Genomic DNA, 19,394 nt, shown 5'->3' with positions numbered 1-19,394 from the left:
ATTGTTCTTTTGCATTCTTGGAAAGATTCTATAGAGAAGGTGAGCTTTGAGATGCTCATTAGAGATTGTGAGCAAGACTAGATAAAGACTGGTTGTATTGTGATGAAGGATTGTGTGGAAGAGCTCAAGATCAGCTACGTAGTGAATGTAGAGAACTGGGACAGTTTAATTTGACTAGAATAAGAGAAATAGTAGCTTAGTTGGAATAGTGAAGGTTTCCATGGTGTTACTAGTATGAGAAGTAAGTAATCTGTCAAGAAGCATTATGAAGTGCCTACATGTGATATAGGTAGGCACTTGGCATTAAAAGGTAAAACGAAACAACTTCTGGCCTGAGGAGCTTATATTCTCTAATGAGGCAGGTCTCTAGGATGAATTGTATATGTGCATGACCACTGAATTAGAAGTCCAAATCTTGGAAAGAAGAGAACCAATGTTGTCATGGAAAGGACAACAATATAATTACATTGATGGCAGTGAGGCCAGATTATAATTTTGAGAACTTTGTGGGGCATTGGAGACATGAGGAAACTGAAGCCTTGAGAGATGGAGTGATTTACCCAGAGTCACACAAGGAATACCAGAGTTGACATTTGAAAACAAGGTCTCTGACTCCTGAATCTGTGTTCTTTTCTCTGTACCATGTTGATCAGGTCTCAGATGATTAGGAAGTAGATGAGACAAGCAGCACAGTTTCAAGGATAATGGGACAGATATAGGTAAAGACAAAATTGTCATTATTTAGTGACTAATGGGATGTGTGTAATGCAAAGTCTTGCTGATAGCCATAAGGGTGTGTTTGTATTTGATTCAGTGGGTTCTGGAGGAATAATTAAGTGCTTTCTTCTTGGCTCTGCAAATTTTAATGTAGAAGGTCTTGTCATCATTTGGGCAAGGCAAACAGTAGTGTGGAAGTGAGGACAGAAATGGATAGGTAGATTTATCAGACAGCCTCAAGGATGGTAGATAAAATGGCAAGACTGCTTTCATAACTAGGATTTAATTCCCAAAGGAATCTGTATAAAAGCAAGCATTTAGGAGTATTGTGGAAGGGCTTGAGACACTATTTATCAGAGTGTTGCCTTATTTTAATACTGAAAGGAGAGTACTTGGTGAAATTAAGGTTTGCAGCTGTTTTTAAGTCCAGTGGGAAAACTTGAGGAAGATGAGAAAAGAAATGACCATTAGATTCAGAAAAGCCTTGGAGATCTTTGAGCTGATATTTTCTTTTGAGAGTCTAGAATGAAAGCTAGATTGCAAGAATATGCCCTAAATGGGATGGCATAAACCTTGGTTCTTGGCTGAAATCTCATTTAAAGTGTCATTCCTATAGAGACCAGCTCTGTGCATCTCTTGGCAGTGCTGGCCTACTACCTTTGTGTGAAATTTTTCTGTCAAGCATTATGCCATCAGTTGAACTTCTTTTCAGCTTAAAAAACTCCTTTACTTCTCTTTAGCTTCTAAAACTGCTCATTTGGAACCAAGTATAGCATTATATGTTTACCTCATTTAAATAATGACATCTATGTTTGTTTCTAAATTTGGATTCCAACTTGGTCAGTGTTTTCTGATGGTTACCTTTGTTAAAATTGAGGTCTGGTTAGCTCAAGAAAGAGAAATCTGTAGGGAACCAGATAAATGTAACATACCCAGAGGGCACATTTGACTGTTAGAGAGATATTCAGTTCAGATCAGCATCATAAGTAATGGTGTTAAAGACAACTCTGCACAAATCTCAAATGAGTATCCAACAAATCAGTGATATTGAGCTAGATCATTGGTGTGGATTGGTTCTAATCTAGTGAATCCAGTAGCCATTCTAATTAGATAATAATAACAATAGGCAACATTTACATAGCACTGACTATGCACCAGGCACTGGGCTAAATACTTTACAATTATTATCTAATTTGATCCATTTCATAATGACCCTGGAGAAAGGTGCTATTTTCACCCCCCATTTTACAGATGAGGAAACTGAGGCAAATGGAGGTTAAGTGACTTGTCCAGGGTCACATAGCTAAGAAATGTCTGAGACTGGATTTGAACTCAGGCCCAGAGTTCTATCCATGGCACCACTTCACTGCCAGATACTAGTATTATTTCAGCTTCGAAGAATAACCTTTAAAAAACATGTGATTGGACATTTAGGTCCACTAATCACATTATACATTTACGTATTTAGGATGGAGGGGCATATCCTTTGCCTCCTTGTCCTTAATAACTATATATATTTTTAATGATGTCTGATCATGTAACTGTTTCTGGATTATAAAATCATATCTTTTTATTTTAAGCAGAGTTTTGGCCTAGATTTTTCTAATAGGATTGTAGTTCTTTTTACTTTTAAAAGGTTTGTTCCTATTCTAGTATCTAGTACTTTTCTTTGAATTTTTAAAAAATTGTCAGTGAAAAACGTCATCAGAAATCCTGTCTTATTCCACTGCTACACATATTCAGTTGTGGATTTGGCTTTTTTATCGACCCTGGATCATCTTTTCCCAAATTATTTAAGGTCTGTTTGGTATTTGAGTTGTGTAGTGTAGCATAATTTAGATTTGATACTGTTGTATGGTACTTAATTCCTTAAATGAAGAAACTTAGCCATGAACATTATCACCATCTCAGCAGGAATCATGTTGAAGAGTCAATAGTTTTTTAAGACCAAATCAATATAACAATGTAACTTACAGTTATATCCTTGTATGTACTAGTTTTCATGCATTTTTTAAAGGTAATGAACATGTTTTATTGAAATGGAGGTACGCTCTAAGCCTTATTTTTAAGTATACTTTAAAGTATTGATGCTGCCATAGCTTGATAGAATGTTTACAGTCAGTGGCTCTCCTTTGTTAATTTGGACATTTCTTTTCAACATGGTCTTTTTGCAGTCAATGAATACTATAAAACAGTGCAGGAAAAAATGACCACTTCCATCACCACTCTAAGAACTCCCGACTTTAGACTGGTTTCACTTGTCAGATCCGCCAACGGCCTGGTTTAGCAATTGGCTGCACAAACCAGAATCAAAAGTTATAAGAATTCCAACAGATGGAGGAGGAGCAAAAGAAATGCCAGGAATTTAACCTCAAATTATCCCAGGGAGGGAGTCAGTTCAAAATAAATACTACTTTATTTGGACTTCTGAATCAGATTCTGTGTAGATGACAAAAATTGGTTTGACAATGCAATGTTGGATCCCTCTGCTGAATCTTTGAAGGGCTAATTACAGTTCTCAGAGGGACAGAGTACCTACCCCTTGAAATCCCTCGTCTGTGTTGGCATCATTTATTACCTTAAGTACTGGGCTCCAAGATTTTCCCTATTTTTGCCTTTAAAAGGATTTCTTTTGCTCAGATTGCTATAGCTTTTAGGTATAGTATTTTTTTAAAGACTATTGTTATATTTTTGTTTTATATCATCTATATTTATATATACATACTAGTTTCTTTTCCTTGGCCAATCTGCTATCCACTATAACAAAGATTAAAAAGGAGGAGAAAACACATAGCTGCACAAAGTCAATCTACACACTAATCATGGCTGGTGGTTTATGGTAGTGTTCCACATCTTTAGTACCCCATCTCTGCAAAGATGGGAGGTGGATACATTTTTCTCAGTTCTTTTGCCTGACCTTGTTTGTTTGTTTGTTTGTTTTTAGTTTCTTTAAGTTTACATTGCTATACTTATTTTATCGAAGGTTTTTTCTGATTTTTTTTTCACTTTACATCAGTTTATGTAGATTATCTCATTCTTCTCTGAATTTTTTGTATTCGTTGTTTCTTATGGTACAGTGATATTCCAGCTTATTTATATTGAAGTTTGTTTAGTCATTCTAAGGACATTGTTTAAAAAAAGGGCCCAAGTCCCTTTTTCATAAATAAGATCAATGGGTCTGCTAACTCAAAAAAGTTAAGAAACTATTACTTAGGATCAGTGATGTCTTTTTAGAGCTTTGGCATTTTTTTTATTTGCCAACCTAGCATACCTCACTGCTATCTCCATAAGAAAAGTTCCTTTTTGAATTTATAAATTTTTAAATTAAATCATATATATATTTCAGTTAACAAAGATTTAGTTTCGTTCCCCTCTCCCACTTCCATGGTGGGATGGGGGTGGTTCAGAAGAAGAACAAAACTGTTGTAGAAATTGTTCATAGTAAAGCAAAACAAATGTCCATATTGGCCACGTGCAGTAATTATACAGCTTCAGTGTGCAAGCTGATATTCTCACCTCTATATTAGGATGTAGATAGCATTCTTCATTATTGGTACTCTAGATTCATGATTGATCTATCAGAGCTCTTTAGTCCTTAAACATTTTTTTGCCTTTACGATGTTGTCATATAAATTGTTTTCCTGATTGTACTCACATTACTGTGTCTCAGTACATACAAGTCTTACTAAGGTTCTCTGAAACTATCTTTTTCATGATTTCTTTAAATACAGTGTATTCTTATCACATTCATATCCCATAATATGTTTACCTAATCTCCAACTGAGGAGCAGTCCTGTAGTTTCTAGTTTTTCCTCTATCCTTAGTTCTGAAAGGCAGTTTTATCTTTGTTTCTCCAGCATAAATTTGTGAGTTAAGTCCACTTGGTTCTGAGTATATCTTAATTTAGAGCAGCATTAGTAATAACAGCTCTAGACATTAATTGCCTAGAGGCAGTTAGGTTGTGCAGAAGATAGATCATTGGGCTGGGGAGGTCATGAAAACCTGAATTGAAATTGAGCTGCAAACACTTATTAGCTGTTTGACCCTAGGCAAATCTTGTAATCTTTGTCTACCTCAGTTTCCTCAGCTGTTAAATAGGAATAATAATAGCATCTACCTTCCATGGTTGTTGTGAGATATTTGTATAGTGCTTAGCAAGTCCTGACACATAGTAGGCACTTAAAAAGTCCTTCCTTCAGACCTTTTCTTTCTTCCTTATAGAATTTCTTGTGAAACTGTGATCTGTCCTTTTCAACACTAAATTATTCTTTTTTTTGCAGTAATTTAATACTCTCTTTTTTTTTTAGAGAAGTTAAAATATAATTCAAGTAGTAAATGGAGTAGGTAAAACCCTCATGCTATCAGGTGGCCAAGATGATGGTTTATATTTACATGAGTATTGAAAAAAAAAATGAAAAAACCACATAACATTTACTTGGTCCTTTTCGTGTTCCCTGCTCGACTCCTTTGTCCTAGAAAGTTACTCAGATTTGCCTTCATTTTGAGTTCCCTTTTAAAGGATTGACCAGCAGCGGGCTAAAAGAGACACCAGTTTTTACTTCTGGATTAACTAAAGAACAGATATGCTAGGGAACAGTAGAAAGTTTAAAAATACCATTTCTATGTGATTCTAGAGGAGTAAACCTTTCCGTTCTTCAGATTTATAGAAAGGTTGTTGGGGAGAATGAGGAAACATAAAAATCTTCATATTATTTCTGGCTATGCCTTAACTGTGACTGAGGCTCTCCAGGCTCTACCTGGTGAAGCCAGAAACAAAGAAAAACCTCACAACTCATAGCATTGTTTTCATTTTAAGATATGAGCCCGTGAGAAAGACCATCTATTTATGTGACCAAAAAAAAGATTTTGTTGTTGGTTCAATTGAGCCAAATATCTGCATAACTATATAGATATGTAAGCATTATTAAAGGGGAAAGAAAGAGTACCGTTAGTAGGTTTCCATATTCAGGAACAGCAGTGCTGAATGGACACCGACTTTGGACATAGCTTCAAACTAGGCTCATTTTTCCAGTAACATGTCACAGGTCTCTCTCCTAGTTTTACTTGTTTGCTATTGTAAATAATGACTTGAATGAAGACAAAGAATCTTTTAAAATTCGCAAATGATACCAAACTGGGAAGAAAGAAAGGAACTGGGATCTAAAATAAGCTTGACTACTTGTAACACTAAGCCAAAACCAGCAAGATGAAAATCATGATCATTTTCACTAAATCATTTGTATGAATAAAGCATGAGAAGAGTCTTTTTCATATGAGGAATCCATGACTTTAAAAAAAAATAAAAGGGAAGAAGGGAAGGTCCTTGCTTACAGTCTTAATATGAGCATGTATTTTTAAGGAGATAATAAATAAGCTAATACTGCTTTAGGTTGATTTGTATAAATATCATTTCTTTTTTTCTTAATAAATTTATTTTTAGTTTTCAACATTTACTTCTACAAGATTTTGAGTTCCAAATTTTCACCCCATCTTGCCCCTTCCCCCACCCCAAGATGGCATGCATTCTGAATACCCCTTCCCCTAGTCTGCCTTCCCTTCTATCTCTCCCCACCTTCTCTTATCCCCTTCCCCTTCTATTTTCCTGTAGGTCAGGATAGATTTCTGTACCCCATTTCCTGTATTTCTTATTTCCCAGTTGCATGTGAAAACATTTTTTTTAAACATGTGTTTTTAAAACTTTGGGTTCCAAATTTTCTCCCTTCTTCCCTCCCCACCCACCCTCATTGAAAAGGTAAACAACTCAATATAGGTTATACATGTGCAGTTATGTAAAACACTTCCATAGTAAATATGCTATGAAAAATTTACTCTATTTCCTTTAATCCTATCCTGCCTTCCCCATTTATTCTATTCTTTCTTTTGACCCTGTCCCTCCTCAGAAGTATTTGCTTCTGATTATCCCCTTTCCCAATCTGCCATCCTCTCTATCATTCCCCTACTCTCTTGTCCCCTTCCCCCCTCCATTTTCCTGTAGGGTAAGATAGATTTCCATACCCAATTGAGTGTGTATGTTATTCCCTTCTTAAGTCAAATCCTATGAGAATAAGATTCACTCATTCCCTCTCACCTTCACCCGATTCCCCTCCACTGTAAGAGTCTTTTCTTTTCTATTTGTGAGATAATTTGCCCCATTCTACCATTCCCTTTATCCTTCTCCTAGTATAATCCTCTCTTACCCCTTAATTTTATTCTCCAGATATGACCCCTTCATCTCCAACTCACCCTGTGCCCACTATCTATCTATTTATCATCTATCTATGTATCTATGTATCTATGTATCTATCTATCTATATACATACATATATTTTTTTCCCTCCAACTACCCCAATACTGACAAAGGTCTCATGAGTTACAAATATCATCTTTCCATGCAGGAATGTAAACAGTTCAACCTTAATAAGTCTCTTATGATTTCTCTTTCCTGTTTACCTCTTCATGTTCCACTTAAGTCTTGTATTTGAAAGTCAAATTTTCTATTCAGCTCTGGTCTTTTCATCAAGAATGCTTGAAAGTCCTCTATTTCACTGAATGACCCTTTTTTCCCCCTACAGGATTATACTCAGTTTTGCTGGGTAGGTGATTCTTGGTTGTAATCCTATCTCCTTTGCCCTCCAGAATATTATATTCCATGCCCTTCGGTTCCTTAATGTAGAAGCTGCAAAATCTTATGTTATCCTGATTGTGTTTTCACAATACTTTAATTGTGTCTTTCTGGCTGCTTGTAATATTTTTTCCTTGATCTGGGAACTTTGGAATTTGGCTACAATATTCTTAGTAGTTTTCTTTTAGGGATCCCTTTCAGGAGAATATCAGTGGATTCTTTCGATTTCTATTTTGCCTCTGGTTCTAAAATATCAGGGCAATTTTCCTTGATCATTTCTTGAAAGATGATGTCTAGGCTCTTTTTTTGATCATGGCTTTCAGATAGTCCAATAATTTTTAAATTCTCTCTCCTGGATCAATTTTCCAGGTCAGTTGCTTTTCCAATGAGATATTTCACATTGTTTTCTAATTTTTCATTCTTTTGGATTTGTTTTACAGTGTCTTGATTTCCCATAAAGTCACTAGCTGCCAATTGCTGTATTCTAATTTTTAAGGAAGTATTTTCTTCAGTAATCTTTTGGACTTCCTTTTCCATTTGACCAATTTTGCTTTTTAGGGCATTCTTCTCCTCATTGGCTTTTTGGACTTCTTTTTTCATTTGGGTTAGGCTATTTTTCAAGGTGTTATTTTCTTCAGTATTTTTTGGGTCTCCTTCAGCAAGCTGTTGACTTTTTTCATGATTTTCTTGCATCACTCTCATTTTTCTTCCCAGTTTTTCCTCTACTTCTCACTTACTTCTCAAAATCCCTTTTGAGCTCTTCTAAGGCCTGGGACTGATTCAAATTTTTCTTGGAGGCTTTGAATGTAGGAGCTTTGACTTTGCTGTCTTTCTTTGTTGACTTTCTTCTAGTTGTATGTTTTGATCTTCTTTGTCACCAAAGTCACCAAAGTAAGATAATATAGTCTGACTCTTTTTGTGCTGCTTACTCATGATCCTGGCCAATTACTTGAGTTTTAAACTCTTTGTTAAGGTAAGAGTCTGTTTTCAATGTGGAGAATGTACTGTCCCAAGCTTTGGGGGTTTGTACAGCTGTTTTCAGAGAAACTTCTAGGGACCTGTAAATTTTCAGTTCTTCCAAGGTGGTATGACAAAGGGGCAAGGTGTTTCCTCTCCACTGCCACAACAAGCTCCACCATGCCAGAGCTCCTCCTCATCCCAGGGCCCTCCTCAGAACTGTGACCCAGATCCAAGCGCAGGCAAAGCAGGAGATTCCTACCTCAGCACTGGCAAAGAGATCTCTGCAATCCCCCTCTGATCAACCACTGGATTCCCCTTCAGTCTGTGGGCTGGAAGCTCAGGAGGCAGCCCCTGCCCCGGGGGCACGCTCCAGACTTGCAGCTAATATCTAGCCCCTCTCCCTTACTATAGTCACAGACTTTTCCCACTGACCTTATAAGTTGTCTTTGGCATTCATGGGTGGAGAAGTTTGGAAACCGCCTCAGCTGCCCACGATTCAGTCCTCTGAGGCCTGCTCCAGGTTTGCTGTGGCCTGTGTACCTTTCCCAGCCCAGCACGATATACCTTTCTGATCAACCATCTAGGTTGTCTTGGGCTGGAAATTTGTTTCACTCTGTCTTTTTTTGTGGGTTCTGCTGCTTTAGAATTTGTTTAGAGCCATTTTTTATAGGTATTTGGAGGAGTTTGGGGGAGAACTCAAGTAAGTCACCGCTTTCACTCTGCCATCTTGGCTCCACCCCTATAAATATTATTTCTAGATCCTAAGGATTAATAGTTCAAATGCACTTTTTTGGTGGCAGGCTGGAGTATTGGGTTAATTTTTTTGACATCACATTTTAAGAGGGCTAGTGAGAAAAATGAAGTATGTCATCCAATTTATTAATGCCTATATGAAAAAAATGCCTCAAATCACTTATTGTTATAGAAGTGCAAATTGAAGCTACTCTTGAAATTCCATCTCATACCCATCAAATTGGTTGAGTTAACCAAAAAGGAAAATGATATGTTGGAGGGGACTGTGGTAAAACAGGTACATTAATGCATTGTTGGTGGAACTATGAATTGGTTCAACTGTTCTGGAAAACAATTTGGAACTATACCTAAAATATTATTCTGCCATTTGACCCAACAATATCATTACTATGCTTGTGTCTGGAAGAGATAGAAGAAAGAGAAAAAAAGCCTATGTGTACAAAAATATAATAGCTATTTTTGTGGTGACAAAGAATTGGAAACCAAGGGAGTGCCCATCAACTCAAGAATGACTGTATGAATTATGATGTGAATCAAATGAAATACTTTTATGCTGAAAGAAATGATGAGAGGATAACTCCAGGGGAATGTCAGAAGACTTCTATGAATTAAACAGAGTGAAGTGAGTAGAACCAGATTAACAATTTATACAATAACATCAACATTAAAATAAAGACAAACAACTTCAAAAGACTTAAGAACTCTGATTAACACTATGACCAATCATAATAATATTTATAACACAAATTATATTAAAATTCAAAATGTTTTGGAAACCTACTACACACTATACACTTCGTGACAGAGAAGTAATGAATTCCAGCTGTTAAGTTGAGAGAGATATTTTTTTAGATATGAGTATTGCAGGGATTTGTTTTTCTTGACTCCATGTTTGTTACAAGGTTTTTATTTTTCTTTTTTTCTTGAGTTGGAGCCAGTTTGTGGAGAGAGAAAATAAATTTTCACTAATTGAAAACAACATTAAAAAAGTCCAAAAATTAACCATGACTGTGAAGAATTTGGAAATCATATCATATGAAGAATAGTGGAAGGAACTGGGAACAGTTAGATTCGAGAAGAGAAGCCCGAGGGATTCATAATTGTTCTTGAAAGGGCTTTCCTTCAGAGATATTTATAAACTCCTTTTCTTTTGCATTCCCCAAATCATAAATTGCATAAGTATATGAACAAACATTTCTCAAGGGAAGACTCCTCAGCTTATCTATAGCCATATTAAAAAAAAAAAAAGCTCTAAATCACTACTAATTAGAAAAATGCAAATTAAAGCAATGTTGAGATTCTATCTTATAATCATCAAAGTAACAAATATGACAAAAAAGGAAATGATAAATGCCAGTGGGACTGTGGGAAAGCAGGCACACTGATGCATCTGTGAGTGGGTACAACCATTCTGGAAAACAATTTAGAATTATACACAAAAGTTGCTAAGTGGTTCATGCCCTTTGACTCAACTATGCATTTACTAGACTTATAACCAAAAGAGATTAAAAAGAGAGGAAATGTTCCTTTATGTACAAAAATATTTAAAGCAGCCATTTTTATGCCAAAAAATTAGAAACTAAAAATTGAGGAATGATAGCATAAGTTTTTTGTGGCATATGAATGTGATGGATTATTGTTATGTTGTAAGAAATGAGGAAACAGATGGTTTTAAAAAGACAAGGAAAGATCTGTTGTACTAATGTGAATCAAGTGAAATGAACAGAACCAGAAAAAACATTTATGTCATAATATCAGTATTTTAAAGATGGACATTTTTAAAGACTTTCATAATCTGATGAAGAATGAAATGAGCAGAGCTAGGAGAGTAATTTATACAGCAACATTATAAAAAAACAAACAATTTTGAAAGCTCTAAGAACTGTGATCAATATAATAAACATTCATTATTCCAGATGACCAGTGATGAAATGTGCTATCCATTACAGAAAGATGATGGATTCAGGGTGTGATATTAGACATATATATTTTTGTATGTGATGATTGAGGGAATTTGTTGTACTTGACTATGCATATTTGTTACAAGACATTTGTTTTTCTCTTCTTTGTTTTATTTTTTTTTATGATGTTGAGGGTAGGAGAGAAAATAGATTTCTCTTAAAATAGAGAGATGAGAGGTGCTATGGATGTGAAATACTGCATTCATTTTCACATGGGGTCATTCTATTATTCATTTTACTTAACTTTTACTTTGTTACAAGATGCCTTATAAAATGGTAGTAATCTGTAAATGTATATAATGTAAAAACATTACATCAATAATGCTTAAAATATATATAATTAATGAGCAGAAATTAAAGAAATACAAATCAGTGTAAGGAAAATATTTTTAAGCATTAGATTCATCCAACAATGGAATGAACTATATTGTGACATAGTAAACCACCTGTCACTGGAAATGTTTGAGTGAAAACTTTATGATCATATATCAAGGATGGTATGGAAAGGATTCTTGGTACTGTAGTAGAGGTTGAGCTAATCTCTTCCAGAGTCTTCCTTTATCTTTGTGTGTGGCTGGCTGTGTGTTTTAAATCCATTATTCTTCCACAACTGAAAAACATTCTGTTTAGGTTGTCGACCCTGTATATTTAAATTCTGGAAGCATCTTCTGGAAGGGAGTCTGGGGTTGTGGTTGTTAGATATGCTGGGAATTGAAATACCAAAATTTAAATTAAATTAAAATTCAAAATGTTGTGACATTATCTGTTTGACTGCTTTATTTTCTGAGAGAAACTATCTCCTTTGGGAGCATCTTGGAGTATTTATTAACTTTAAATCTATGCTGCATATATTTTGATATGTACTTGTTTTCTTCCCCATCAGAATGTAGGTTTCTTGGGAGGAGGGATTGTTTCTATCCTTGTTCTTGTATCCCAAGTACCCAGCACGGTGTATGATACTTATTAAATATTTATTAATTGCTTGATTTATTAACAAATTGATGCTTTTTTTTTGGTAACCTGAGAGTTACTTATTTAATGCCATTCTTCCTACCAACAACCAAAAAAAAGTGCCAAGCAATATTTATTTATTATTTATTCCAGCCCTTGGTAGACAGTTTGTGGAAAGGTAAAGATATCTCAGTAATAATTTGCCTCAAATTAAATATCAGAATAAAAACTTTAGCTGACATTAACCAAGGATATAATTTAAAAAAAATTGAGATTTTCATAGGTATAAGTACCTAAGTACTTACATGTATAAAGTAAGTTTTTAATAATGTAGCTTTTAATTTTACTAAAGCATATTCAGCTGGTAGTAGTTTGTAACTTGGGGAATAAAATATGTTATTTCTGTGGAATATTCATTTGGACATGAGAAGAGCTTATTCATGAATGGAGAAAATTATTCTGTGTGGGATAATTTATAAACGGAAGAAGGAAAAGATGAAAGTGATATTGTTAAAGTTTTCTAAAATTGTTCTGTGCAATAGCAATTGGTCTTGAGATGTAGGCATTTGTCACTGATGGGTATCCCCTTTTCATTACTGTGTTTGGTTTAGGCTGATTCTAAAGTCATTGAGAAGTGGGTGGATGGCGTGAAAGACTTCTTAGTGACAGAGCAGGCTATCCAAGGAGATGCTGAAGGACTTCAAAGGCAGCTTGACCAATGCAATGTGAGTTTTGCTGATCTTACAAGCCTAGTATAATAACTAATAACATTGTGCTTTATCTTCCCTTTTTATTTGCTTCTACTATCACAACTCAAGACTTGTAAGATGATGAGCTATAGGTAAAGTATTTTTCCTTGTGAAAGAATTTTGACTGTATAATTAAAAAAAGACTTGAACAATTTTCATATTTTCATTTTAATCATAATATTTCTGTTGAGAGATGGCCTGGCATTTTGGATCGAGAATTATGTTTCAAATCAGGATTACCTGGTTTCAAGTTGTCTCCGTGATCCATACTATCTTTGTGACTGCATGTCATTTACCCCTCAGTGTTTCAGACAACTCTTTTAAAAATATAAATTGCAGATTTGTGTCATTAAGAGAGATTTTGCAAACCAGTTATTCTCCATCCTGATGAAATTATGAATGCAAATCTTCTTCATCAGACAGAAAGAATATTGCATTGAAAGCATCTGCACAGATATACCTAAATTTTTTTTTTAGCTTTTGTGAGTAAGATAACAGTTTATAAGGATTATAGCTTTAAAGGAATTTATAGACTGTCCTTTGCTACCCTTTCATATTATAGATGATGTAGCTTGGTGACTTGTTAGATAGACTTGGAATGCTAGACTTAGAGTGGGGAAGATTAGAGGTTGAATCTTGCCTCATTCACCAGCTTTGTGATTCTGGCAAATCAGTTAACTTATATTTTCCTCAGTTTTCTTATCTGTAAAATGGGGATGACAATAACACCTACTTCACTGGCTTGTCACAATGACAAAATTATAATTATAATTACAAGATTACTTTGCAAATCATAAATCACTGTAAAGATGTTAGCTTTTATCATGATAAACTGACTTTTTTTCCTTTAATGAATATTTTTTAGTACATTAATTAGGCTTTTTGTGTGAATTATGTTCATTTTATCTTTTAAGACCAACACATAAATGTGAGTATTTTCTTAAATTGTTATATATTGTTTCTAGAAAATGTAAATCTTAGTGCTTCATAATTCCATGGTATTTTTACATCCCATTTAGACAGCTATACATACTGAAGCACTCAGGCAAAATGAAGTACTTGAAGGTTAATAGCAAGTCAGTTGCTGGGAATCCTCATGCATGGCCTTTGCTCATCAAGTCTTCAGAATTATAAAAGTAATAGCAGTCATTGTTAGCACAGTAACTTACCTCTGTGTCTCCTAGTCTGCTATTCATCAACCTACTGATGATGTTCATATTCATGAGAGACAACACCGTGGGAGAGCTACCGGCCTCAGAGTCAGGCAGAACTGGGTTCACGTAAAGTCTCTGACACAGTCTAACTTTGTGACCCTGCCCAAGTAAAGCCCCATCAGTGCCCCAGACTATATGCTGTGTGGAAGGTGTCAGTCTGCACTGCTAGATATATTTTCTGACCAGGAACTCCTTACACAACTAAAATCACAAGTCTCATTAAAAAAAAATGTTCATATATAAAGAGAGAGAGGCATCAGGTAGATAAGAATGTTAGATAGAAGACTGCTGTCTGCCTCCTGATTTCTCTGGCTTCCTCCAAGTCCCTTCTCAAATCTGACATTCTATCAGAAGCCTTTCCCTTTTGTTGTTCTTCCATCATTTATGACTCTTTATGACCACATTTCTTGGCAAAGATACTGCAGTAGTTTGCCATTTCCTTCTCCAGCTCATTTTATGGATGATGAAACTGAGGCAAACAGAGATAAGTGACTTGGTTAAGGTCACACACATAGTTGACATCTGAGGTCGGATTTAAACTCTGGTTTTCCTGACTTTAGGTCAGTGCTCTGTCCTGTAGCACCTAGCTGCCCAAGCCTTTCCCAATAGCCCTTTGATTCTAGTTCCTTCCGGCTGTTGGTCACATGCATTTTATCCCATATATATCTTATTTGTACATCGTTGCGTTCATGTTGTCTCCCACGTTAGACTTTCAGTTTTTTAGAGCAGAGGCTTTCTTTTGCCTTTTTTTTTTGTATTCCCAGCACTTCTCACAATGCCTGAAACATTGCAGGTGCTTAATATATATTGAAAGTCTAAGCAGGACAGCTAGGTGGCCCAGTGGATAGATCCCTGGCCCTGGAGTCAGGACCTGAGTTCAAATCTGGCCTCAGACATTTACTAGCTGTGTGACCCTGGCCAAGTCAATTAACCCCCGTCACCTCCCCCACCCCCCAACCCCCTCAAAAATGAATGAAAGATTAACCTTGGAAACAGGACAACCTTGCTTCAAGTTCTGCCTTGACTGCAAACTATCTGCTCCTGAGACAAGTCTCTTAACTTCTAAGTGTTCTAGGCAACTCTTAGGACAATATTTTACAGCTGGCTTGATGATCTATGCTTTTGGAGGGAGTTTCCATTTGAAGAATTCTTCATACCCAGGAAATCATTTGTCTATCCCACTCTCCCTGCCAATAATGTATAATTTTACCTGTCTTTATGAGGAGTATGGTTGATCATAGAAGTTCAAAGATCTTTAATGTTAGATGAAACTTCATTGGCTGTTTATGACTGATAAGCCAAAGAAATAATTATGCAGCAGCTTCTATTTCAAGACTGTTGAGAGGGGACCCACTATTTCCTAATGTTTCTGATTGTTCTTTTGGACTATTCTAATTATTATGACCTTCCTAATATCAAGCCTAAATTTGCCGCTTTGCTATTTTCACCCGTTAGACCTAGTTCTGACTTCTGGTGCTAAAGGGTACATGTCTAATCTCTCTTCTACATAACAACCATTCAGATACTTGTTAATAATTATCGTGTGTCACATGGGTCTTAATGGTAATGATAATAATAATAATGATAATGGTAATGATGATACCTAGTATTTATATCATGATTTAAAGGTTTGCAAAGTACTTTACATATATGGTCTCATGTGATTCCTCACCACAACCCTGTGAGACAGGTGCTTATCATTATTATCATCCGCATCTTATAAATGAGGAAATGATGCAGAGAAGTTAAGTGATTTGCTAAGAGTCATCCATCTAGTGTCTAAGGTAGGATTTGAACTCACATCTCCCTAACTACAAATTCAGCCTTTTATGCAATAAAAAAAATCTAACTACCACCCAGTGTTCTTTTCTTCAGGATAACTATCTCCTTCCTTCAGCTGATCTTCATATGAAATATACGTAGGGCCCTTTATAATTCTGGTTTCCCTGCTCCCAATATCCTCTAATCTTTCCTGACTATGTTGGCAAGAAGTGAACACTAGTGAGGTTTGACTAAGTGGAACAGAACACAGAGGAGCTATCACCTCCTTCTTTTTAAAAGCTATGTTTCTTTTAATGCAGTCCATGATTGAGATTATCTCATTTAACCCCTTTATTTTATGTATGGACAAACTGGGCCCCAGAAAAGCAAAGTGATTTGTCTAAGGTTATATCACCAATAAGTCCATCATCCGAGAAGATAAGAGTTTGCTTGACTCCTATTCCAGTATTCTTTCTACCAGAAGCCTATGGTTTTTTTTTTTAAGGATTGTTATAAACTTTGCCATAAATTGAACTAATCATGCCTACAAAACAAAGAATAAAATCTGACAGAGCATACTTAATATTTGACAAAGTAGGAGCAAATGAATTGACATAAAATAAAAAGACCAACGTATTTGTACTCTGTGTCCCCTTCTAAGTTTTCATCGAAGTTTCTTTACTTTTGGCTTTATTTTCATGAACAAGTGTTTTTATTTTGCATATAGGCATTTGTTAATGAAATGGAAACAATTGATTCATCCCTCAAAGAAATGAGGGAAATAGAGTCGGCTCTGAGAAGCCATCCAGTTGCTGGAGTTAAAACCTGGGTGCAGACATTGCTTGTAGACTATCAGACACAGTGGGAGAAACTCAGCAAGCAAGTGAGTTTTGTAATCATAATTATTTGTATATTCTTTACTTAGCAATTGGCAGAACTTTAGCATGCTTCACTGTTTTTAACATTTTTAATTTTTTCAGTCAACAAGCATTTATTATCTCTTCCTCTTTCCTCTTCCCTACCCCTCCGCTGGAAAAAAAAAATCAAACCCTTCTCCTTTCTCTCTCCCTCTCACCCTTTGTCAAAATTTACCTTTAGATTCTTAGCTTTTTCTTCTTTCAGATGAATTTTGTTAATTTTTCCTACTTCTTTAAAGTAACCCTAGGTAGTCTGAGTGATATGACACTGCATAAATAACTTAATTTAGGTAGTATTGTTATAGTGTATTGGCCCAGCCTAATGATAAACAATTAATACCTTACAAAATAACTTTTTTTTATTAAAAAGTGAAGAGTAGTAAAGAGTGTTTTATGATTGTAGTCATAATTCCTGTGTATCTAAGACGTCTAGATATTTTTTAGATTCTGTAGTTATTTTGAATGGACATTTTTTTCTGTCTCTTCTGCATTTTTTTCATAATACAATGAAAGTTTGATTATTATTTGAGGTTTCACTTTCTCTTATGTTTTCAGTCATTGCCTTTATAGAAATGATTCTCAGATCTGTGTACCCCAGTTTCAGCTCTACTTTTCATATCTACTTTGATGTTTTGCTAATACCTCCAACTCATAAGGGCTCACATCCGTTATCTTTCCTATTACATCTACCCCTCATTTTATGTTATTTTTTTTTCAATTGATGACAGCACCATTCTAGCTTTAAGTGCTCAGTCATCTTTTATTCATCCATTTTACTTATTCCGTCTTCTCACATCTAGTCATTTGTAAAAACCTAGGAATCTGCCTCTTGAAAAAGAAAAACAAAATTACTTTTATCCTGGACTATTAGAATATGCTTCTAAACTAATCTTCTTTCCTCAAGTTTTTCCCCTTCATAATGTGTGAACATGTGCCAAAGTATTCTTTGCAATGAACAAATCTCATCATATTAAAGTCTGCCAAAAAAAACAATCAATGTTTTTTACTTATTCTATACCTCAACAAACCAGGAAAACACATACACAATTTTTCTTTACCTTTTGAAGACCTCTTTCATTTTTGGGGGGGAGAAGGAGTCCAGGCAATTGGGGTTAAGTGACTTGTCCAAGGTCACACAGCTAGTGTCTGATGCCAGATTTGAACTTGGGTCCTCCTGACTCCAGGGATGGTTGCTAAATCCGCTTCATCATCTAGCTCTATAAATTTTTCCTTGATTCTACCAGTTAAGAATTTTTCAATCTTTGTTCCTCTCTGGCCCCTCAATTTCTTCTTTGTTATGTACTTAATCATTTTGCAAGTTGTAATATAGTTAATTGTTTCTTATCATCCCCAGCACTTAAGGCTGTTTTGTAATACATATTTGTTTCATTGAGATGAATTCTTACTACCTCATATTTTCCACAGGACTTAGGACAAAGGGAGACATTCATGTATTTGTTGCTTAATTTTATACTATTTAAATTGTTGCTGGGGAAGGGGAGAGAAACTGGGATAAATAATAATTTAGATAGATATCATTTTGTTCTTTTCCCTTCCTGCACCAAAATTTCTAGCAATTCCCTGCATAAAAATACAATTTAGAAAAATCAATAATACTTACATACTTGAACATCCCATCTAAGCCATACTCAATCATGAAAAACATGCTAGGAGGACAAAGAATGTTCATGTTATTCCCACTTTCCCCAACTGTCTTCAGGACATTTTTCACTTCCTAATAATTTACTACAGTATTAAACTTGCCAGTTGCCAACACTGGATTTTTATCACTAGCCTCTGTCCTTTGGGAATATAATGCCTAGCATTGTATTCTTAATGAAGTTATACCTTTCATTGCTACAAGATAGTGTATAGCCCATGCATTTTTTATAGTGTGATTTTTAAAGCAAAGTTTCAAAATAATTTTTAAAAAATTAATCAACATCTTTTTTTTTGTAACAACTTTCCCCTAGATTGCTATTCAGAAGAACAAGTTATCTGAAAGTCAGGAAAAAGCTATGAATCTGAAGAAGGACTTGGCAGAGATGCAGGAATGGATGACTCAGGCTGAAGAAGAGTATTTGGAAAAGGATTTTGAATATAAATCACCAGAAGAACTAGAGAGTGCTGTTGAAGAAATGAAGGTAGGAATATAATCATATAAAAATTGGATTTACGCCATTTATTTCAGTTTTTGGATGAGAATAATTTGTTTCCAGGAGCAAGAGAGTCTGCCGTCTAGAAGTCAGCTCTGGCCCTATGGCTCATGGTCCTTTTTTCTTTCCTTTATATGTGAAACAGCTTGCTTTTTTTTTTTTTTTTGGTTTGTTTGTTTTCTTTTTTTAAATGCTTGGCCCATGCCAATTGCTAGCCTCTCTTTCACTTAGTAAGGTAACAGAACCCTTTACCACTACTTTGATATCCGGTCAGCCCACAGTATTTATTTCCCTCAAGTTTGTACTATGTAAATTGTTCAGTGCACTTAAAAAAAAATACTCTGGGCACGGTGCCCAACTTTCAAGTATTGCTTCAGTTGTCCTTGAGTGTTTTAGCTGACACAGAAACTATTACTTTAAAGGGCATTTTGATACACTTGAGAACAAGTAGTGACTCTTTTTAGCCAAAATTTAATCTGCCTGAATGTACAAGGTGAAGCAAACATCAATCTAGTACCTTTGCTGAAAATAGCATTGTATGTGGAAATAGTTTTGTTGCTTAGAGTTTTAGTGTTTTTGTTGGCACAAATGCTTATTGATGTAAGTGCCCTTGGGAAGCACTTACTATTTATA

General features: G+C 35.3%; 1 protein-coding gene across 10 annotated transcripts in view; it reads left to right on the top strand.

The window, feature by feature from the left end:
- The window catches only part of UTRN (utrophin), a 620,052-nt gene that overhangs the window by 230,706 nt on the left and 369,952 nt on the right, over positions 1 to 19,394 (top strand). For all 10 annotated transcript variants that reach the window (XM_027850670.1, XM_027850661.1, XM_027850663.1 and 7 more), the window contains 3 exons: positions 12,576 to 12,689; positions 16,416 to 16,571; positions 18,579 to 18,749. In XM_027850670.1, coding sequence (XP_027706471.1) covers positions 12,576 to 12,689; positions 16,416 to 16,571; positions 18,579 to 18,749 — 441 coding nt within the window. The remainder of the gene's footprint in view (positions 1 to 12,575; positions 12,690 to 16,415; positions 16,572 to 18,578; positions 18,750 to 19,394) is intronic.

This window comes from Vombatus ursinus, unplaced genomic scaffold, assembly GCF_900497805.2.
Source record: "Vombatus ursinus unplaced genomic scaffold, bare-nosed wombat genome assembly UNPS02009132.1, whole genome shotgun sequence".
Lineage (NCBI taxonomy): Eukaryota > Metazoa > Chordata > Mammalia > Diprotodontia > Vombatidae > Vombatus > Vombatus ursinus.
Note: the sequence above shows the minus strand (reverse complement) of the source record. Positions and strands in the feature narration are given on the sequence as shown.